Source organism: Pseudochaenichthys georgianus, chromosome 22 (assembly GCF_902827115.2).
Source record: "Pseudochaenichthys georgianus chromosome 22, fPseGeo1.2, whole genome shotgun sequence".
NCBI classification, from domain to species: Eukaryota; Metazoa; Chordata; class Actinopteri; order Perciformes; family Channichthyidae; genus Pseudochaenichthys; species Pseudochaenichthys georgianus.
This window is the reverse complement of record NC_047524.1, coordinates 14,165,767-14,189,844: the sequence shown is the minus strand read 5'-3', so window position 1 is coordinate 14,189,844 and position 24,078 is coordinate 14,165,767. Positions and strand designations below refer to the sequence as shown.

At 40.3% G+C, this 24,078-nt stretch overlaps 1 protein-coding gene across 4 annotated transcripts in view; it reads left to right on the top strand.

Annotated features, from left to right (window-relative positions):
* The first annotated feature begins 413 nt into the window (after window positions 1–413).
* LOC117467566 (kinase D-interacting substrate of 220 kDa B-like) overlaps window positions 414–24,078 on the top strand; it is a 49,724-nt gene continuing 26,059 nt past the window's right edge. For all 4 annotated transcript variants that reach the window (XM_034111258.1, XM_034111257.1, XM_034111256.1 and 1 more), the window contains exons 1-23: window positions 414–553; window positions 5,264–5,423; window positions 6,990–7,088; window positions 7,797–7,895; window positions 10,436–10,534; window positions 11,353–11,451; window positions 11,677–11,775; window positions 12,997–13,194; window positions 13,295–13,393; window positions 13,700–13,798; window positions 14,108–14,206; window positions 14,376–14,553; window positions 15,188–15,352; window positions 15,534–15,713; window positions 15,913–16,078; window positions 17,204–17,355; window positions 18,123–18,223; window positions 18,307–18,492; window positions 18,674–18,814; window positions 20,192–20,429; window positions 20,832–20,917; window positions 23,011–23,155; window positions 23,492–23,654. In XM_034111258.1, coding sequence (XP_033967149.1) covers window positions 5,292–5,423; window positions 6,990–7,088; window positions 7,797–7,895; window positions 10,436–10,534; window positions 11,353–11,451; window positions 11,677–11,775; window positions 12,997–13,194; window positions 13,295–13,393; window positions 13,700–13,798; window positions 14,108–14,206; window positions 14,376–14,553; window positions 15,188–15,352; window positions 15,534–15,713; window positions 15,913–16,078; window positions 17,204–17,355; window positions 18,123–18,223; window positions 18,307–18,492; window positions 18,674–18,814; window positions 20,192–20,429; window positions 20,832–20,917; window positions 23,011–23,155; window positions 23,492–23,654 — 3,023 coding nt within the window. In that variant the 5' untranslated portion in view covers window positions 414–553; window positions 5,264–5,291. The remainder of the gene's footprint in view (window positions 554–5,263; window positions 5,424–6,989; window positions 7,089–7,796; window positions 7,896–10,435; window positions 10,535–11,352; window positions 11,452–11,676; window positions 11,776–12,996; window positions 13,195–13,294; window positions 13,394–13,699; window positions 13,799–14,107; window positions 14,207–14,375; window positions 14,554–15,187; window positions 15,353–15,533; window positions 15,714–15,912; window positions 16,079–17,203; window positions 17,356–18,122; window positions 18,224–18,306; window positions 18,493–18,673; window positions 18,815–20,191; window positions 20,430–20,831; window positions 20,918–23,010; window positions 23,156–23,491; window positions 23,655–24,078) is intronic.

Here is a 24,078-nt window from a genome sequence, read left to right as displayed (position 1 = left end):
ACCTCTTTTTATTCCTCCACTTGTATGTTGTAGATTCTGCTGCTGTAACGCTTGAATTGAGTGGAAACAAAACATTTGTATTGGTTATCCTTTTTTATCAGTAATAAAGGGATAACAAAGATTAAAATGAAATAAATAAAATAATATAAAATATATAGAACAAGTAGAATTGGTTTGAAAAAACTTACAAATAAAAGTACAATAGGAATTAGACATCCATTTCATTTTTTTCAGAGTTCAACATACTGTTTGATATTTTTATTACTTTATTTTATAAATGTGGGATTATTTATATTTCCTATAATTCACCTCGAATCCCAGTGAAATTGTGGGGGATGTTGTTGTCCCCCCCCCCCCCGCCCCCCACATGTGACCGTACGGTACCAGGGGTCTGTAGTAGGAGGCGGAGCTACTTTACTGTAGCAGGTTAACGTTCCGTTCAGCACACAAGCAAAGAAGACACAGTATGGCGTGAGAAAGCGGTATTTATCACGTTATTCTCCGGGTGGGAAACACAACACCGAAGAGAAGACAATAGAGCCGACCAACCTAGGTGAGTGTAATTGACGTTGTCGCTTTACTTTTGTCACTGTTTCCTAGGTGATAATAGTGTGCAGACCTGTTGGGAGCTAACTACTGCGTGCTAACATTAGCCTGTTAGCTAGCTTAGTGTTTTCATGTTGCTTCTGACAGAAGTGCAAGACGGGAAGTCACTCTGCTTGTAACATCCCTGTCAAAACACGTCCATTACCAGTGGTGTAAAGTAACGAAGTACATTTACTCAAGTAGGCTACTGTTACTTTACTTGAGTTGTTCAATGTTTTGCTACTTTGTACTTCTACCCCACTACAATTCAGAGGCAAACATTTTACTTTTACTCCATTACATGTATTTAATATCTGTAGTTGCAGATTTGGATTAATGATGTGAAATATAACCAACACTTAAATAAGACTTTAGTTACACCTGGAGTAACACATACAAGCTACCTAGCTGCACCTTTACAAGCTTTGATAACACTGTCATGCATAAATAATTATAAGACAAATATATAATATATTATTCTGAAATGTGCAAATCTGCATAATAAGTCATTTTACTTTTCGTACTTTACATTTAGTTTGATACTCATACTTTTGTACTTTTACTTGAGTAACATTTTTGAATGCAGGACTTTTTCTTGTAATAGAGTAATCCTACACTTGGGTACTTCCATTGTTTACTTAAATACAAGATCTGAGTACATTTGTCCATTACAGACCACAACAAAAGTATAAATGAACTTCCCAAATAGAATCACAATTGGGGCCACACGTGTGATATATTTGTGTTGTCCAGATGTTTATTTGTTTTGACAAAATACATGCTGGCAATCTAATGACCTAAGTTGTTTTACATTTCAGTTGCAGCTGCAGGCAGGAATCAATCAGCTAATACCCACAGTATGTTTGTCCCCACCATGTTAAACAGTGTCCTGGCTGGCTGTTTGTCAGACCTTAGGTTACCCTCCAGCAGCTCCTGTGACCAGAGATCAGTTTCAAGCAGAAGGTTTTTACTCTGATAAATGGATAACCTCTCAAACCCCCCTCATTTTTGGCCATACTGCTGCCAAAAAGACCCGTTTCAGACTTTGTTTTTAGTTTGACTCCATAAACCTGTTTTTTGGAGCAGCTCTTGGCATGTAGCAGGGAAGTGAATCCTCAGCAGTTTCATACCCACATGACAAGCCATGAGAAGCTGACTTAAATTTAGAGATCATATCCTGTGTGACTCCCAAGTGCATGTTTGTGTGTCTTCAGCACAGCTGACAAGACGTTTTATGACATTTTCTGATGATATCAAATGGTATGTTTTTTTACATAAATAGCTAACTATACATGACCTGAAACCAGATCTGGGCGTTTTTGTATATTGTGCAAAGTTAAACTAGAATAGATTTCATCAGGGATTTGATTTGCCCTGAATCTTGTTGTTTCCTGCTTGATATAATGTGACAGATATTTCTAGGTTTATTTTAATGTGAGTGGTAGGGCTGGAACAACATGAAATGCTCTTTCTGATTGTTAGAAGTGTTCCTTATTTAAAATGATTTATTCTGTGCATTCTAACTAACTGTATGCAAAAAACACTTAAGTTAACCATTCTCTAAAGTGTATCATTTGTGAATTAATCCATACATTGATTGACAGAAAACAGAACAAGACCATTTTGATTTATTTTAATAAAGATAAAGATTAGTCTATAAAAAAAAACAATTATTAGTTGTTACTCCCCATACGTCTATATCTCACATCTGGATGCATATAACATTAGGTTTATAGTTTATAATGGTGTCATATGTATTTGTTTAATAGCCCTATATGAAGGTTAATACATTTATTTTTGCAAACTATATTAGATCATTACATAATTGTGCAAAACTGCATTGTTTCAGGATAAGTTTAACAATTTGGCTCTGATTTTTTAGCAATTGAGTAATTGACAAAGGGGATAATCGTTTAGTGACAGCTGTTCCTGTTCATTTCAACCAATTGTTACTTTATTGCAGAACTTGTTGAATGAAATCGCACAAATTAAGCCGCCATCCTAATTGTCGCTCTCCTTTTGTCTGTTTAAATGGATGCTGAGCCAGTGCATGTAATGAATGGAAATGGTCGTGTGTCTATTGTGTCGGGAAGAGATGGGCGTAGGCCAGCCCCCTCATCTAATATTCAGCCTGTAGTGAGGGGGGGATGCTGAGCGTGAGCCAGGCAGTGCCCTGTTGATAGTGTGTGCGAGTAAGCAAGGGATAAAGATTGGTGTTGAATAGCCAAATAAATATAAGCTTCACCCTACACCAAGGTAAGAGGTTTTTATTTTCTCTTGTTTTGTGGATGTATAGAGACCTTGTGCCTTTTTTAGCTGCTTTCATCTTTTTTTTTCAACAGCTTTTAGTGTATTTATTGGTGTTTTGTCTCTGCTGGTTTTTACTGGGTATGTGTTTTTTTAAAGGTTGTGTGCAAGCTCCAATTGCTCAACAGATAGCAAGCAAAATGTCATCTGATTGGTTCTTGTGTGGTGTTATCATCCACCCATTGTGCTGAGAGACAAGGGGCTGTGGAGGGTGTGTCAACAGGCTCATTTTCCCTTCATTGTAAACAAAAGATTTTTTCCATTATTTTTGACACAATCTAATTCATAATACATTTTGCAGTCGATCCTTAATTGAATAAACAAGTCCATATCTTAGATACAAAGAAAGCATATGATGTTAATCATTGATTGGCAGCTCTGGGTTTGACTAAATTGACTGTTTTGGGCCTTTGTACTGTGAGCCCAGCAGGCATGTGACATTTAAGCGTTTATTGACCTGAGGCTGCTTGCCTGAGATTATGTGGAAATATTGAGCAGTGTGTTTGCTAGTCTTTATGTGAAACCCATTGCCAAGGCAACTTGCAAGCAATAAAAGCAACCGATTAATTCTGCTTTGCTGTGGCAGGGCGTGAGTCTGACCGTGATGGAAGAGCTCAACATGATGAATCATTCATGAGTTTTCCATCGATTGGCTGAATCCCTGATAAAACAGCCATGTTTGAGTGGGTTTTGGAATCAGGTGAAGTGATATGTAAAGTCTGAGAGGCTTTCAAATGTAACAGTATGTTAGAGGAGAGGAGCTCTTGTAAGTGCCCAATAGTTACAGACATGTCATGTGTGAGTAGGAATGGAATGATATAAACTAAACAATTGCAATTCATAATAATACAAATGTTCTTAGATTAATTAATTAAAAAGTACCGTAATCACCTTGTTTTTTGGGGTTAAGAATCAATTTAATGGTAGCATCACAGATGGAAACATATCTTGTTTTTAGTGAGAAACAAACAATCTTGAATAAGGTAATCATAAGGCAACAAGTAAAATGGGAAGGTTGTGTGAGTTTTTAAAATCAAGCTTTATTTTTAATTACTCTATTGATGGAAAACTAAACGCTTTTTCAAGTCACTATTGTGAGGATATTTATGAATGTCCTTTTAATGGAAATCCACCATGTTGTGTTTTTTATTTTTGTATTATCTCAGTCTGCATTTAAAAACCTATATTTTCCTACGCCCACGTGAGTGCTACCATTTAAACTCCAGTATAAAAAGGTTAACAATGACTCATGAGAGAAACATTCTCATCTACTTAATGGGTTTCAAATTATTCTTAAGAACGGTGGAGCCTCATTATAGATAATCCTTTCAAACCCGTCTGTCTGCATTGATTTTGGCCGATTCAGACAACTTGCCTAACTACCTCTTACTGCCATTTCCCATCAGTGCCAAGCATTTTCAGTCAAATAATATGCACCTATTCAAGAACTTAACAAAGCAGTACCTTTCTCCTTTAGTGCACATACGTTTCACAAAGTCCAATCTAAGGCATTGGAGGAGGGTAGCAGTGAGGTTGGTCTTGATATAATTGGAGAACACAGTCCAGTGAACCAATTGTCCTCGTCATCAAAGGATCAAAGTCAAGAGACTATTGTTTTTATTCAGTGGAATTTCACTTAGTGGACTTTCTTGCCTTCATTAAACTAAGTAGACAGATTATGTTTTCAGCATGAGCAGGCAGACTGAACTAAACTCAAGTGACCTAAGGTAGCTCTTGTATAATGAGCAGGCTCAGTCCAATGTTCTATTATAACCACACTTTTACATTCTGGTTGAAACAGGGCACATATACACTGTCCCAAATGTCAAAGAGTCACTACATGTGTACACTGTGCCTTTTACGAAGCCTGGTACAGATTCTTGTACAGCAAAATTAGACTCTGCATTCCTTTTTTTAAAGTTAAAAAGAAATACACAAATGTATGTAAAGACAATACATATGCAAATAAAAGCAAGTGCACACAAGCATTCAAGCAACACTGGTGATACTTTGTTCAATCTACATCTATGCAGCACCATTTCCATGTTTTTTTTCTCTTTCAGTAAGACTTAAAAGATTATTTTAATATATTATAGACCTCTTTTCTGATTGCATGTTGTGAATGTTGATAGTAAAAAGATGCTCTCTGCCTCTGTTTTGTATTTGCATGACTGAGTTTGTGCATGTGAGCGGGGTTTGTACTTGTTTATTGCCTCGCATCACTTCAAAGAAACACCACTCCCTCTTCCTGGCTGTAGCCTCTCTGCTCCTCTCCTGGTAGTGCTGTACATTCAGCACTGCTGGCCAGAAAGATACCATTAGTGTCTGTATTCTTCTGAGAATGCTAATCTGCTTTCCTCGCTCTCTGCAGTGGTGTCTAGGGGGGTTAGCAGTCAGCTATGGATACCTCCACCTCCCTGAAGATGACCTCTCTGGCCGTTCAGAGTCTGTTCAGCTACGTGGAGGAGGAGAACCTCACAGCCATCAAAGCACATTTGGACAAGTTCAAAGATGTGGACAGCAGGAGTGATGTAAGTCTGACATTTCACAACAATGCTCTCGCATGCTTCATTTATCTATTTTGGGAGCAGTATGGAGTAACAAGTGTTTTGTAAGAGAAGACATATTAAAGCTTTAAATAAACACTGCATGCCATTTGCAAAGAGAATACACAGTACTTGATATTGTGTTCTGCTTATGGAGGTTTAACATTTTCCTTTTTAATTAGTGATGTAAGAGATGTCTGTTGAGCAATATTAAAAAAAAAACATTTGATTTAATTGTGTAAAGGGATGAACAAAACATATATATAATGGGTGTAATTACTACACCTGATGTAATGTAGAAAGTTGAGATGGGTATGTGGAAAGCCAAACCTTGATATCATTTTTTTCAATGAACCCCTATTGTCCAAAAACGATGAAAAACACACTGACTGTTCCTCCATTTCCATGACTATGGGCAGTCGGCACATACAGTTTACTTTCATGTCAATCCCAGATAAACCACCCTGCTGCTGTAAATACTCACTATTAAACCAAATCCACATTTCAAGTTTATTGAAAGTATATTCTTGAACGGTTATAAGATTTATATCGTCAGTGAAAACAAATGGGTTGGGTCAGAGAGTATTTCAGAATCAAAATACCTTTATTAGTCCCACAGAGGGGAAATGTACATTGTTACGGCAGAAAAGAGCCAAATACGGCTTAATGTTACCTAAGTAGCATGCATACAACAAATATTAAAGATTACAAAAATATAATATAATTATAATAATAAAAGTTACACAGTTTACCAAAAAACGCATCCTGTAACAGTTCTGTGGATTAAGCAGCCAGGTATATATTGCACGGTTATTAACGGCATAGATATACAAGCAATATGTGCAATACGTGCAATATATATATATATATATATATATTGCACATATTGCACATACACTGAACAAAAATATAAATGCAACACTTTTGAGATGAACTCAAAGATCTATAACATTTTCTATATACACAAAATAACCATTTCTCTCAAATATTGTTCACAAATCTGAAAAAATCTGTGATAGTGAGCACTTCTCCTTTGCCGAGATAATCCATCCCACCTCACAGGTGTGGCATATCAAGATGCTGATTAGACAGCATGATTATTGCACAGGTGTGCCTTAGGCTGGCCACAATAAAAGGCCACAACAAGGAGTGTTATAGCCTATGTTGTTGTTTGTGTGGGGGCTGGTTATATAGTCTGACCACTGTAGGAAGGAAGGACCTGCGGTATCTCTCTATTTAAGACAGTATTGGGTTAAGTCTTTTAATAGATTTGTTAAAATAATGTAGAATAACAACATTTGTAATATTAATCCTTGAACCTGAGTAATAGAAAAAGGTTGTTTTAGGCCATATTGCATCAAAGGATAATCATCAGGCTGTCTTGGTTGTACCAGGTTTGGATTAGAGTAAAATCATCAACTAGTATCACTAGCTGCCATTATTTTTCCCTGTGAGTTTTGAAAAGGGTTACAGGGAAAACAGTGTAATCAATGTGCTTGTTGATGTGTCCAAAAGTCACAGTTACAGTTTCTTCCCTTTCTCCTTTTTCAGAATGGACAGACTCCCCTGATGGTGGCGTCAGAGCAGGGCAATGTGGAGATAGTACAGGAGCTTCTAAGGAGAGGAGCCAACGTTAACTTGGACGATGTTGTAAGCATGCACACACATGACACCTCAAACCTAACATAAACACACCATCACACCGGCACACATTGCACTTAATTAAACATTGAGAGTCCAGGTACAGGTGAAAAACAATGCGGCCATTTTCACCACACTACCCACCTGACAAAGAAGACGTCGCTGTGTGGCTTTGATGTTACATCTTGCTGATCTCACCTCACTCAGGCTTAGTGCACAGCTATAATGAGTCCTAATGATAACCTAGGACACACTTTTACCTTCGCTCCTCTGACTACATCACAGGATCCACTTGCTTGGCCAACACCCTTTACCTCCATAAGCCGGCCCACTGTGCACGCAAACACTCACGCACACATATACCCTCTCACTGAGACACACGCATGCTCATACAGTACACCTCTCATTGACATCTCATACATGTAACCTGCTATTACCTGTTATTACACACAGCACACTCACACTTGTGCTCACTCTCGCAGTAACACAGAAGAAGAAAGAAGCATTTCAACCCATAGTTTCACTTTTCTTTACACTCCGACACTCCTGCCTGTCAATGCGACACCGTGTTCCCATGAGCACCTGGTACGACCAGCTGGTAGGTACAGTGCTTTGAGTTATTCCTGGACCGTCCTGTAGTGATCGGAGAGACGATTTTCCAACTGGATTTGGAGACTGCTGGGAGTTCCCGTGGTAACAGGTTGTCTGTGTGTGCAGGACTGCTGGACGGCGTTGATCTCGGCAGCGAAGGAGGGCCACTTCGAGGTGGTGAGAGAACTGCTGGAGAACAATGCTAACCTGGAACATCGAGACATGGTGAGGACATGAGCCATTTAAAATCTGCTGTTGACTCTATTTAAAAAAAGAAAATGAAAACTTTTTATTTTTATTTCGAAACCTTAGACTGTAGGATCATAATAAAAACACAATAGATTAAATTAATCATAATATTTAATATGGCCATACATTTTTATCAATATAAAGTATATAAAAAATAAATAAAAGTGAATTATTTAGTGTTAAAAATGTGGTGTAAAATCAGATGGGTTGTAATTAAGACATGCCATGTAAACAAACATCCTAAGTTTGTTTCTAGGGACCTTTGTTGCATGTCATCCTCATTGTCTCTACTTGGTTACACTATATGTTACTCTATATGTATACTTTCCATATAGAGTAATATATATTCTATTTAAAGTGGCTAAAATGGTAAAACAACTATCTTATAAAGATACAAATAAAATAAGGATAGAGATGTATCCTTCGTGACAAAATTATTTAACAATGTATGTTTATGAGGATAAGATTTCTAAATTCTAAAACATATCTAATTATACAAAAAAAACTGCATAGCTTGATTGACAAGATTTTCAAACAACTTTAAGTGAACTCTTCAGGTGTAACCTTTATACGGTTCAAAATATAATGAAGTGTTGATCGTGTGCATTAGTGCTTTCTGTATAATGTAACGACCACAGTGCTGGTTGAACAGGATGATCCATTAGCCCTGAAATGGACATAAAATGCAATTACTCCAGCAGTAATACCATTTCCAGAGCTCTGGTTGTCTCGGCATGGGGCAGTGATATGATTTAGCTCTGGGATCCAGTCCTCTCGGAGGCAGACGCTCGGCAGGCTTGCTGCTGAAACAGCTTTTCTGTATATTCAAGAGCACACTATCGGCATCAATCATTGAAGATACACATATAACCTGGGGCTGAGCACTTTATGTATTCATTGGGTTGTATATGTCCCAGCTGAAGAGGCAATATTCATTACCAGCGCCTGTTGCTAAAGCTGGCCCACATGGGTATAACCGGCCCAATACTTGATTGGACTACAACCTTTCTTATGCAAAGGAGCCAACAAGTAGTCGTAGAAGGGGTGAAATCAAGTACAGTTCACGTTGACTCTGGTGTCCCACAAGGCACTGTGCTGGGTCCATTGCTTTTCTTATGCTACATTAATGACCTGCCGTCACATGTAGCATCTACGGTTATTCACGGGTGACTGCCTGCTCTACAGGCCTATTAAAAATGGAAGTGACCAAGAAGACCTACAGGGTGACCTGACTAGACTTCAGGAATGGGCTAACACTTGGGGAATGTGCTTTAATACTAGTAAGCGCTACATACTACGAACAAGCAGATCAACACACCCGCACATTAAAAACTATACTCTATGTGGCCAGGTGTTAAAAGAGGTGACCCACCTACTGTATCTTGGGGTAGAAATCCATAACAACCTGAAATTTTGGCCACATTTTAACACAGGCAAACCGTTCGCTCGGCTTCCTACGCCGGAACCTGCGACGCTGTCCCCAGAAACTGAAGGAGACAGCTTTTGTGGCCCTGGTACATTCTAAACTAGAGTACGCCAGCTCGGTCGGGTACCCCTACACTGATAAAGACAGTGATGCCCTGGAATCAGTACAAAGAAGAGGTGCAAGATTCATTTTTGGAGATTATGAATGGGACAGCAGTGTCACAGAAATGCTCAAGCGGTTGAACTGGGTGGAATTAAGTGAAAGGTGGCGATTGGCTCGTAACATCTCAGCCATAGATGCATCAATGTACCTAGAGCCAGTTGGAAGAAGTGCAACCCGCAAAGCCAACTATTTGAACTTCAAGCGAATTTTCGCAACTAGTGACACTCTTAAATACTCCTTCCTTCCGAGAACAATCAGAGAGTGGAACTTGCTACCAGAAGAAGCTGTCATCGCAGAAACCGTGGAGTGCTTCCGGCAAATGTTAAGAGACATTTAGCGGGGATCATCCATCCCCCACTGAGCGTGATACCTCTGAGTTCTGCTCAGTATTAATCCAGATCCAGACCAGCAGCAACAAATACTAATAAAGTCATCCTTATGAGAAGTAACCATTGGGAGGTAGTGTAACTGATGTATAACATTTCTATAGTTACACTCAAAGATTGCACTTTTATTTCCTGTACTATTTTATGATACATGATAAAACATTTAGGTCTGATTTTATTTCCTTGGCCTCTTTGAATTTATGGAAGTCAGGACACAGACTGACTCATTGCGTGTCTAAGCTGCACAGGACGGATCACAGCCAGTCATCACAGCAGGATTATTATAAACCACACTGCGTGATACTGATCACTTGGTGGAATGTGTGTCACAGCAGCTGTAAATAGCACATTTTCCTACCACAAAATCTGCTTAGATTTGACCTATTCTGCTGGAATTTAGCTTGTTTTTCCCTAAAGCCTATAACGATAAAATTATACCTATAATTATGTCCATACACAGTGCATATTCCATACCTGGAGTAGCCATGAACACATTCTCTCCTCTCCAACTCCACTGTGTTGTGTTCATGTATTCTCCTCAGGGAGGGTGGACTGCTCTCATGTGGGGAGCCTACAAAGGTCATACAGATGTGGCCCGGATGCTCATGGACAAAGGAGCTAACCCCAACATCACCGGACAGGTACTAAGACGGACACACCATAATAATAGCAGCATTGGCATCTGTTTTCCCTTATTTCAGCATTGACATTTAAAGAGTTGTGTTTACACTACATGACATGTAGCTCCGCTCAAATTTGTTACCCAGCGCAGCACTCAAAGTTCAAATTATTTCATATTTGACCTAGTTACCGCTGACCTTTCGATGTGCAACCAATCAGAAAAAAGCTGTATGTCAGAATCAGAATTCAGAATCAGAAACAGGTTTATTACCAGGTAGGTAGGAATTTGACTTGGTGTCGTGGTGCATAAAAACAAGAATTAAAAACACAGGTAGAGAACTAGAAAAATATTAAAAATAATTAAAGATATAGTAAAATATAACAGTATTTACATTGCAATGCAATGGAATAGAAGGAATAAATGATGGAATACAAATCAGCAGCACAGGTTGGCAGAGAAGGTAACCATAAAAAGAAAACTAAGTGGCTGTTTCTGCCGTAAATGAAAACAGTGCCCAAGCTTGCGGTGTCAAAAAGAAAATTGCATATCATGTGAATGCAGCCTTATTCCAAAGGAAGTATATACATGTAACTGTAATCTGATGTTTCAACTCACTAGATGAAGTTTAATTTATTTGAATGTCAGTACACATAACTTAACAGTAATGAATATGTGAACACAACCACAACCTTGCTCCTCACCTGCCTGCTGCGATGTCTCCCCATCATCTGCTGTTTTAGTCATGTTCAGTAGCTTAAAGCCTTAGTTTGACCGCAGGCCGACACTGATGGTTAGTTACTGTCAGCATGACTTCACCCCTCTGCTCTGGCCCAACAGTACAGCGTCTACCCCATTATCTGGGCGGCAGGTCGAGGCCACGCAGAGATTGTCCATCTCCTGCTGCAGCACGGAGCCAAGGTCAACTGCTCGGACAAGGTAACTACATCCTGACAGATGTTCATCATTTGCTTGTTTTTAATCACACATAAAATGTAATTAGAGGTAGGATTCAAGTGAACATCCACCTTCCTGTTCCCCAAGTTCATCTTCCCTCTTCCTATATTAATTAACCTTCATTCTGGATCATTCACAAGTACCTAAGTTGTCGATTAGATGTATTTTTGCCACTCATGCCTTATGTATTTATATTTTTCTTCGCAGTATGGCACGACTCCTTTGATCTGGGCAGCAAGGAAAGGCCACTACGATTCTGTGATGCACCTTCTGGCTAACGGAGCTGATGTGGACCAAGAAGGAGCCGTAAGTAAATTGTGCATTTCCTGTGAATAGTACTTTATTATTTTACAGGAGCATTCAGTGGAGATACAACCCTATTTTGCTTTCACCTAAAGAGACGATTTCAAGTTTGACTTTTCAAAGCGGTATTGGGCTTTTTTATTCAAAGTGTATTTTCTCTGACAAGTAAAGTTGTTTGGGAAAAATACAGACCGTATAAATGTAACTCATTGTGCCTGACTCAATAAAAAGTTGTTTGAACAATAGTTGGGCCACATAAATAGTACTGCAGTTTATAGTTATAGTTATCATAATTATAAATAAGAGGATCTAGAAAATGTTAAATTCAGGTACACAGTTGCTAAAGATATTGATCAGAGTTCAATATGATATTTTTATGAATAAAATAATGTTGATTATTACATTTGATCACAATGTCTACATAATATTAATGTTAAAATATGTAGATTTTACTGTAAGGGTTCTTAGCTATGTCTGGAGAGTTTAGAAAGCCTTTGATAGTTTGATGTGTAGAAAAAATAATATTTGGAGATCCGCACAATTATTTGATGTAGTAAAATATTTGCCAATGTTGATTGTTGATCCAAACACTGCTGATTTCTGATTTGGTAGTCTCAGGAGGCGTTTTAACAGCTGAACACGTCTCATTTTGTATTGGGTTCATCATGGGTGCCTTGACACACATAGCGGCCTGTTCACTTCTCACCAGTGTAGTTTTCACATAATCAAGATTTAATGCTCCCGAGCGCCACAAACTCATTAGTAAACTGCGATATTAAATAATTGATTGCATCGATGACGCAGCACATCTGTGCTCCTTCGAGTCATGTTGCATCTGTGCTGTCACACACTGATAGATGTGATGGTTCGATATGTAGCATTAATAATCAGATGGAACTATAGGAGCTGATGTTGCCGAGCAATTAATTCATGTGTGATTTAGAGGCTCTAGTGCCTGGGTAAATGTATGAGTTATTGTGCTTGCTGGACAATATATCAATAATAATTTGCCATTAAGCCCGAAGTGTCCCCCAGAGCTGCTGAATTAAACTGATAACATTTGGGAAATAACGTTTTTTAATCATCAACAATCAATTATTGAACATCTGCCATTTTCTACACTGACCAGAATCCTCAAGTAGAGGGAAACATCTGTAGTGGTAATCTTGAACAATTTGACAGAACCTGAAATTGGCTAATTTCAATCTTTCTTTATGTTTTCAGAACTCCATGACGGCTCTGATTGTGGCGGTGAAAGGTGGCTATACAGAGGTTGTAAAGGAGCTGCTGAAGAGTAACCCAAACGTCAACATGACCGACAAGGATGGCAACACCGCCCTCGCCATTGCTGCCAAGGACGGTCACACCGAGATTGTACAGGACCTGCTGGATGCCGGCACCTATGTCAATATCCTGGACAGGGTGAGGCCTTCTTACAAGATTAGATTAGAAGAGTAGTTCAAATGCAATGAGAGTCAAATAAAATCCATCTGTTTGTTTTTTCTTTCACCATCTCTATCAGAGTGGGGAGACGATGCTGATTGGAGCGGTGAGAGGAGGCCATGTGGAGATAGTCCGAGCTCTGCTGAACAAATACGCTGATATTGACGTCAGGGGAATGGTAGGAGCTCCTTTCCCACTATCTCCACTGCCTTACTGATGTTTTGAAACAGGCAGGAGGCCTTCTTGTGTTCCCTATGTGATATATCACACTGCTACTCAATACCGTTTGATCTGTTGTTTCTTGGTAAAGTAAACTTTGCTCTATTAGATTACACAAATATACACTAGTATACTGTTAGGAGTACATACACAAATACTTATACGCGTTATCAGTTCTGCATAATATATGTCTACATTACTTTTTGTATTTTTAACACAGTTTGTAAGATTTTTTACAATATTATCCTTGTCCTTTTCACCACAGGATGGAAAGACTGCCCTCTACTGGGCTGTGGAGAAAGGTAACGCCTCCATGGTGAGAGACATCCTGCAGTGTAACCCGGACACCGAGAGCTGCACTAAGGTACGGCACACTTCATTTTTAAAAAGTAAAAAAAGTTTCATTATGTTTGCTAAGTCCCATACTGAGTTTGCTGTTTCACATTTTCAATTGTTTCCACTGACCATATTAAATAAGAAAAGGAACAACAGACATCTACACTTCCTGAAAAGATCTGTTTTAAATATTGCTTTATAACAGTTCACCCTAGGCCTTTTTGGATTTTGAAAGTATGTGTGTAGGCAATTGTATCTGTCTTACTTGTGTAGTGTTCAAAGTGAATGTGTTTTGTTCAGAATAAAATGCTAAATGATGTGTATCTTTGCATTTTAGGATGGAGAGACCCCACTCATCAAATCCACAAAAATGAGGAACATAGAGATCGTGGAACTCCTGCTGGATAAAGGAGCCAAGGTGTCTGCAGTGGAGAAGGTAATATTTAAAACACACTTGAATGGAAACATATTGTCATAACAGCACATTAGCTTTTATACAGGTATTACATCTAGTAACCTGGAGGTTCCTTCTTTGCCCACTTTTTAAAGTGTTTTTTCCAGAGTTTTCTAATAGATATCTGCCAATGTATTTTTTGTCCCTTCAGAAAGGAGACACGCCGCTCCACATTGCCATCAGAGGGCGCAGCAGAAAGCTGGCTGAGCTGTTGCTAAGGAACCCTAAAGATGGCCGCCTGCTCTACCGCCCCAACAAAGCTGGAGAAACACCATACAACATTGACTGCACCCACCAGAAAAGCATCCTCACACAGATATTTGGAGCCAGTAAGACCTTCTTTTCCCATAATATCCAGAAAGTATTGTTTTAAAAAACAAGCTCATAGCCCTGTGAAGCAATTGGAAATGAAACTGCTTTACTTTGTGCCAGGGAATAATTTCCATAGATGTTTACCTTTTGCCCTCTGACGCAGATGCCCAGCCTTGGGCAGCATGCTATCTCCCTTAAGGAGGGGCTGCCCTAGCATATTGTTGATGTTACCAGTTTGTGACCGGGCAACTGTCGGTCAGAGATAGTTATTGTTGTGGGAAACCTGGAACACATCCTTTTCGGGGTGTAGATGACCCCGAGCCATAAGCGACAACAAATGTGATTCAGTGTCCTCAGCTGTTTAGTCTATCTATTGAAGAATGTTGATTATTACACTCTGAACTAGTTAAAACCTCGAGCTACAGGAAGGTTCTTCAGAATTGATTGTGGCATCTCAACCGTGGCCCGTGACATGTCTTGTGAATTCTCTGGCCGAAGCTCCAAATAAACCGTCAGTGTTTGCCATCAAAGCTCCAGCTGTCCTCGTGTCTCTCTGAGTCCTGACTCCAATTGCTTCAGAAGTTTCCCCCACACTTTGTATTCTCTTGTGCACTTTTTAATATGTTCCCTCTCCCTCTCTCTTTCTCTCAGAGCACCTCTCCCCCTCTGAGTCTGATGGAGACATGTTGGGTTATGACCTGTATAGCAGTGCTCTAGCAGACATCCTGAGTGAGCCCACCATGCAGCCCCCGATCTGCGTTGGCCTGTACGCCCAGTGGGGCAGCGGCAAATCCTTCCTTCTTAAGAAACTGGAGGGTAAGTAAGCATTAAACCCTGTCTCATACAAAAATATAAAAATACAGAATTGTGACGATTAGCTTTTTACACTGTGCCTTTCCTCAGGTTCTTCAATACGACTGTAACCTCTTGATTTGTTCACCTTGTAAATGATTCACATAACTGAAATAAAACGTTGTCCCTTCCTTCTGTCCATCAGATGAGATGAAGACCTTTGCAGGCCAGCAGATAGAGCCCTTGTTCCAGTTCTCCTGGCTGGTGGTCTTCCTCACCCTGCTGCTCTGCGGCTCACTGGCTATGGTTCTGGGATTTACTGTCGATCCCCAGCTGGCAATCGCCGTCTCCCTCAGCCTCCTCGCTCTGCTCTACATCTTCTTTGGTGAGGAGACAGATTAGCAACACATAACTCATGAAGACTCTCAGTTTCACATGAGGATGACTTGTGCTTCTCAACTTGGACATTCTTATGGAAAACACTTACTGATGTTTATGAGAGCTTACCTTTGTAATCATGAATTTATTTATTTTTTGGCTTGTGAACTACAAATGTAAAACAATTCCCCTTGTTCTCTCCACAGTGTTGGTGTACTTTGGAAGTCGGCGTGAGAGGGAGAGCTGGCACTGGGCGTGGGTCATCAGCACCCGTCTGGCTCGCCAAGTCGGTTACATGGAGCTGCTGCTCAAACTGATGTTTGTCAACCCCCCCGAACTTCCTGAGCAGACCACCCGTGCACTGCCTGTCAGGTGACTGTTACACACACACACAGACTCTCACACACTCACACACAGCTCTGTCAGATGTCAAAAGTAAATATATCCCAATTGCAGTCTCACTGGGTTAGTACCATACAGTCTATGGTTAGTACCATTGCCTATTACATCTATAATTGTAATGTTAAAGGAGACATGTCATGCTTTTCCGGTTATTACCCGTCCCCTTGTGTGTTATGAAGGTACTGCAGAGTCAAAAACCCTCTAAGTACACCCTGTAGCGAGTAAAACTCTAACACAGAAAATACCTCCCCAAAACGCCTCGTTCGAGATTTCTCATTTTTCATTGTTTACTTCCTGGGTATCGCTACTACCCAGTAGCCACGCCCAGAGCTATGACCAGGCTGAGTGGTCCAAATGAACCAATCCACGGACTTCCTCACACACACACACACACACACACACACACACACACACACACACACACACACACACACACACACACACACACACACACACACACACACACACACACACACACACACACACACACACACACACACACACACACACACACACACACACACACACACACACACACAGTGCAGGCAGCTCTGCTGATTTCTCCAGGCTGATAACAGACAGTTGGGATCGCGGCGAAATTCTCTCTGCAGACCCATTCTCACAGCATTTATCAACCTTTTTCTTACTCAATATCAAGCCACACTTATTGTTTTTACTTCGGCTGTGACTTTGTGTGTGCTCAGGATGAGTTTGGCTGTGTTTCGATGTGTATCGCTAAACAAGGAAACAACACCTCCACGGAGCTTAGCGCGATTCACAACGTCCCGACCAATCAGAGCACACTGTGCTCACAGGGAGGGTGGGGGCTGGAGCTATTGGAGCTACAACGAGCCGTTAAAGGCAGAGAGTGAAATTCAGTGAATACACGTAGTTTACAGAGATGCTGTATGAGAAACCAATGTGAGTTTGGAAAATTGCACTCTATAAATCTATTCTAGTAGACCTCAACAATGGAATTATGATCAGTGGAAATGGCCATGACATGTCTCCTTTAACAACATTGTAAAAAATAAAACCGTAATCCCAGTCCAGTGCGAATCCCTGAATAATTTCTGTTTCTCTCATGTGGCACAGGTTCCTGTTCACAGACTACAACCGTCTGTCCAGTGTTGGAGGGGAGACCTCCATGGCTGAGATGATCGCCACGCTCTCTGATGCCTGTGAGAGAGAGTTTGGCTTCATGGCCTCCAGGCTCTTCAGGGTTTTCAAGAGAGATGAGATCCAAGGTGATGTTGCCATCTTTAGATCTAGTCATGTTTTGACATTTCACAAAGTTACAGTCAGACTGTCATTGAGATCACAAATTACATTTACATTCATTACATTGACAATTATGAGCTTACATTACCGTCGCTGCCCCCTCCCTCTGGAACTCACTCCCACAACCCATCAGAGACTGCACTGACCTCACCACCTTCAAACAACTTACAAAAACTCACCTCTTCAATCTGGCTTTTAATGTGTGATTGTTTTTGTATTATTTGACTTTAACTTTAACTATATAATTATTTGTTGTTCCTTTATTTTATTTTCTCTTCACTATATATGTAAAGCGTCTTTGAGCACCTGTAAAAGTGCTAACAAATTAAATCTATTATTATTATTATTACATTAATCGGCCTAACTAACTAACTAAAATATGCATGTTTGGTGTACAGATTTTGAAGTGAAATATATGCCCTTTTTAAAAAGACAGTAAACCTGGTCGCCTTAATCAGTTTTTGTTTTTAAATGTAATGTAAATGTATTTAAACTTCTTTTGAATTACTGCACCATTAGAATGAGAAAAGACATTCTCTTTTCAAAGCAATATGAAACTCTTGTAGGCACTGCTTCAAATGAATAGTTTAGGCAGTCTTTTCTCTATTTTAAATGATCTTAATATCTGAAGGTTGTTTTTGTTCAGTCTACATAGAAAATGTATTTTCTGAGTGTTTGTATAATCTAAACGCACCCCTCACATATTATCCTCTTCTTTCCTCTGGCACCCCAGGTAAGAAGTGGAAGCAAACATGCTGCGTTCCCTCCTTCGTGCTGTTTGTCTTGACACTGGGATGCCTGATCACTGGTGTGGCCCTGTTGGCCATCTTTAAGGTTGGTTAAAGATTATTGCACGTCTCAAACATCTTGGTCACTGGACATCAGCAACACATTTATTTCAATGCTTTTCCCCCCAGGTGGACCCTAATAACTTCACAGTAAATGCAGTGCTGATAGCCATGGCCAGTGTGGTGGGTCTGGCCTTACTGCTCAACTTCAGGACCTGGTGGCAGGTGGCTGACTCCGTCCTCAACTCCCAGAGGAAACGTCTGCACAGTGCTGCCAACAACTTGCATAAACTCAAGAGTGAAGGGTTTATGAAGGTAGGCGAATAAACCGTATATTTATTTTACCCAATCAAGGAGCAAATTCTTCTACGTCCTGTTGTCATGACTGAATGGGCATTTCATTAGTTTATATAGTTATCAAGCTGTAGTCACTATTCCAATCAAGGTTTTTTTTCCTTGTTTTGAGACATTGTTTTTATTCCCTGTCTCACATTAGGTTCTGAAGCATGAAGTGGAACTAATGTCAAAAATGGCCAAAACCATTGATGGCTTTACCCAGAACCAGACACGCATGGCCGTCATCATCGACGGACTGGACGCCTGTGAGCAGGACAAAGTTCTGCAGATGCTGGACACGGTGGGTGTGACCACATGTTTCTGTGGTTGGGAAATATGCTGAATGTCCACCAATGTTCCTTATGAGGAGAGAGCTTATTTGGTTGCTTACTTCGATTGATTTGACTTCAGTGAAAACTCTGGTGACAGTAATGTAGCATGTAGAAAGTAGGCTTGTTTCGGCTGTGTTTGTCTATCTGTAGATTTATATGTCAGACAGCTCTATGGCTGTAGGATTGAGCGGTGACAATTCATAGTATAAGGGCAAACATCCACTGGTTGGTGCTCATAGTTAAAAAAAGAAGCCAAACGAGATTTAAGGAAGTATATATACTGGTCTATCATATAATGATGGTTTGAGTGAAAATAAATCAAGATATTTTTCTCTAGGAAACATGCTGGCAGTGCTTTTTTTGATAAAAGCTGTGACGAAGCTCTCCCATGTGCCCTGCCAGCACTTTTCTGCTTGAAAAAAACACACTATATATTGACACACTACCTAAATAATAAGTTCCTCTTTATAATACGGTTATATGAATCACGTACGCTTATCAACATCAATCAATCAAGCACATTTCAAACACCTGACTGTTGTGGAGCTGCTGCCATGTGGCCTTCACTTACACTGGGTCTTTCAGCGCTGTGCAGCCACCCAGGTGTTAGCAGCTGGCTCAGCTCCCCTCCAGGTTTACTTTCTTCCTTCCAGCTGCTGTAATAACATTTTCTGCAGCCAAATGTTATTATTCAATGAAGAAATCCCAGTGAAGATGGCAACCTCCTGTGTGCTAATGTAATCTTCTCATATCCGCAACCAGCACCAAGTCACCATCAGATATTCAAACACTGGGACATTTATTTTTTGTAGGTTATACTTTTCTTTTCTTCACTTTTTATACTTTCCCTACATGATAACGTGCCTTAAGATGCAGATCATGTGATGGCGCCTCAGTTGCTGGAGCTGACAGCTGCTGCAGGGACAGGGGCTCATCATGCGGGGCGAGGCTGAGCGTGTTGGCCAGTGGTTAACGAACCATGTGTGCGTGTAGCACAAATCGATGTCCTGTGACACTTGGACAATGTCCCTTAGTTAGCAGAGTGGAAATCCCCTAACACCATGTGCTGAGGACAGTCAGTTCTCACAGGAGTCAATTCAGTTTAAGGGCTACGGCCGGCTCTTGCCTCTAGCTGTCGTGTTTTTGACAATTGATGTGATTGTAAACCGCCCATTTTTGAAAACAAAGTGGGGTTTGCAAAAAATTCAGCAAATCAGTGAAGCTGTTTTTCATTACAAATAGTGCAACATGTATCAACGTTTGAAAAAACTATTTAATTTAATAAAAAAAAAAGGTTGTGACAGATATCCTTTACACACTAACTTATGGTTTCTTTCTTATTCCAGGTCAGGGTACTCTTCTCCAAAGGGCCTTTTATTTCCGTTTTTGCCAGTGACCCCCATATCATCATCAAAGCTATCAACCAAAACCTCAACAGTGTGCTGAGAGACTCCAACATCAACGGACACGACTACATGAGGAACATCGTCCACCTGCCAGTATTCCTCAACAGCAGAGGCCTCAGCACGGCCAAAAAGCTCTGCACCGCTGCCCCCGTCAACGGAGAGCCACTTCCTGCTGAGGGTAAAGGATAACGGCTAATAGAACATTTATTGTACTGTTTGGATTCATTTATATCACCCTTTTTTTTCTAAACAACATAACAATGGTCAGTAAAATACAATATCAAGGTTGGGTAAGGTCTAGAGGTTAGGTAGCTCAAAAACATATTAGTTATTCTTTCCCCAACCTATAGTCATTATTTCTTTATTTGAAATCTTCTTCTCTTTTTATTATAATTCAAGATATTGTATTGTGAACATGTTTAGAGGATTGCTTTCAGTGTATGGCCATTTTAGGAATTGAATTGACAGAATGGGAAAATATATTATTCTATTTTATTTGAGAGATACATTTTTATTTCCGCATGCAAGCATTGGTGAGATGTGAATCCCTCTGTTTCTCTTCCTCTCTCTCTCTGATCAGGATGGCATGAAGACTTGGACAGGAAGATGTCTCAGACCAGCAAGGACCAGGCCAATTTTGGCAGCAAGAACGCCCTCAACCGCAGGGTAACCGCTATTCAAGATTATTTGTGTAAACCAATATCACATACTATGTTTTGTTGGGGTAGACATTTCCACATCAATGTTCCCAATCCGGCCCAAGATCTAAAGAAGACAGTGAAGAACAATGGCATACAATAAAGACTATGTGAGAAGCATTTTGAAGAGAAACCCCCCTTTGCTAATGGCTGGGGATGTGTCATAGATTGTAAGAATGGCAATAATAATAGACAGGCAATAATAGAAAGTAGGATTATAATATATCCAAATGAGATATGGAAAGACCAATATATCAAGCACTGCTTTTCTACTTGTCATTTTAAATAGAAAGGGTGCACACCTCATCGTTACCAATGACAACCAAGCCAACAATAATAAGGAATCGCAGAAAAAGCTTTTGATTCCAAATGAGGGGGGGGGGGTGCACTACAGACGTTGTGTTGGCAGGCAGTGCGGAGGCCAGAGGACAGAAGGAGACACACAGAGACGAAGAGAGAGGTGCTCGGTGTGCGGCCAAGGTTCCTGGTGTAATTGATGTAATGACTGTTTATCCTTCCTGCTGCGTTGCCACAGCCTAATGACAAGGCCTAGCAGCAGTGGGTCCCTGTGACAAAACACTGGCACCAGGACTGCTGGCAGGAGGCTAAGTGACTCTGCTGCTGTCGCTGATGCCTTCCTCCCCCCTACGAGACCTTGCCTCTACCCCTCCCTCCTTCCCGCCTCCTCCTCTTGTTTGTTTGTTTGACATTTGTTTGTACCTCGGGTTTATCTAGTACCCTCAATTATTGGTGTTGGCCCTTCTATTATGGGGCGGCATGCTCTTTTTATTTGCCCTCTGCCACTAGCTAGCTCTTGGCAGGAGGGCCCTCTGTCTACAAGTGGAGATTAAAATGAGGGCAGGAGGGGGAAATGAATTAGTGGCTCTCCATTTTCACGTGTCTTCTCAAGTCGCGGATAACATTAGGAGTATCTCTACCATCTTATTTCCATATTTTGGGAATGAATAATGTCCTTTTTTTATAAGGAAAATAACTCGAATAAATCCACCACCCTCTCAATGTATGACAATGGTTCACAGAAAAGTGTATCAGCAAGTAGAAAAGCACCAGTGAGAGTAAGTAAATACAGACACAATCATCCGAACCAATGAAGCTGTAAATTTAAAGTCAAAATCAATGCATATTGGACAGTCATCCACACAGGACTGTCTGTATGATGGACCTTTTCAGTTGTGACTGAGTGGGGGCCACATGCCTCGTCTCACTATAGAAAGAGGTCATGAGACTGGCATTATGACTTCAAAGTCAACCAAAAGCCTCGCCTTGGCTCATGACCACAGCAGCTGTCTGATATCATCACAGATGTTCTCTGCTAGATCTGTGTCAACAGCTCGCCTGTGTGTCATGACTGTTCAGCTTCGGACAGTGGCTCTTTGATTTGCATTTGTAGTTATAGGGATTGGTATGTTTTGCTCATTAAAAGATGGCTGATGTAGTGATGTTTTTAAAGTTAAACTATTAAATACAAAATGTTTGCTGGAGTATCTTTACAGTCCCAAACGGCTTGTAAACCATTGATAAAATGTTAAATGAATAAAATAGCCCAGAAATATATAATTGGGTTGCATAACGTAAATATAGATTAACATGGATATGACAACATGATATCTAGCTATCCACCTTCATCTACATTTCTTTCTCAATCTAGTCAAGCTTAAGGTTTTACAGTGACATGAACCGAGATGACCCTCGAGCCTGAAATGCCAGCGCTCCTGTCTCACGTTGTAAAGCTAGCAGTGATGACGCAAAAGTATCAAAACGTGTGCTCGGGTCTGTTCATGCTTTTGTTCAGCATGCTGTGGTTGTGTTTGTTTTTCTTCTGTGACTGTAAGAGTTCTTCTTTGCCACCGGTAAACTGCTATATTTAATACACCACTTTCTTTCATAAAGTTTGAATAAAAATACCATTCTGATACATTTAAAGCTGCATTAAAACACCACATATAATCATAGTCATAAAGATGTATATTGTCCATCTAGAAAACAGTACAAATCGAAAATGTCCAATCTTAAGCTAATTTAGGCTCTCTCTGTGTATAGGACACATACAGGCGTCGGCAGATGCAGAGGACCGTCACGAGACAGATGTCCTTCGACCTGACCAAGCTGCTGGTGACTGAGGACTGGTTCAGCGACATCAGCCCACAGACCATGAGGAGGCTGCTCAACATAGTCTCCATTACAGGTAAAGAAGAAACGATATTCTGCCTAAGAGCCACACTCATTTCGTTATATTAACAAAACAACAACAACCCTAAATAAACTCTTAAATTCAAGATAATTGTCAGATTTAGTTCGCCATAGGGAAGAAATACTGAGGATCGAGGAGGGAAAAACATAAACACACTGATGGAATTTAATACTAGACCACTAGAGGTCAATAGTATGTTATGGAGGGGGTGAATTTAACCAAGCATTTAATGAAAACTTAGCTCATAGGTTTCTGAGATGACCTTTGTTTTCTCAGACAGATTAGACCAGCGACTTCTTAGGCCACTAATTCTCCTCACCTTTGTTATAGGTCGTCTGTTGAGGGCCAATCAGATCATCTTCAACTGGGACCGGCTGGCCTCTTGGATCAACCTGACCGAGGAGTGGCCTTACAGAACGTCATGGATCATCCTCTTTCTGGAAGAGAACGACGGAGTGTCCGACCACACTGCTCTCAAGACCATCTATGAGAGGTACACACACACACACACGCACGCACGCACGCACGCACACACGCATGCATAGACAGACAAAACCCCCATCTCTTTAGCTACTAATCTGTTCTACAAGTTGTACATGCTTTCTTTCTTTTCTAACTTATCTTGGGTGACGACTCTAGCACACTTAGGTGACTTTGCTTAGTTTAAGGACCCGGTGTTGTTGGTAAACTAAACCCCCGCAAGTGGCTTCGGTGTCCTGACCTTTCTTTACGAGAATATCCTGAACAGAATTTAAGTTTTGCATTCAATAAATACTCCCATTTCTTTATGTTTTTTCTTTGAAATACTGATATAACTAACTCTTACCAGGAGGTGGCAGTAGAGGATTTGGTTTTCACTGTTAGCAACATTAGTGAGTCCCTGAGAATAGCTTTGAGTGCAACAGTAATTGGCAACT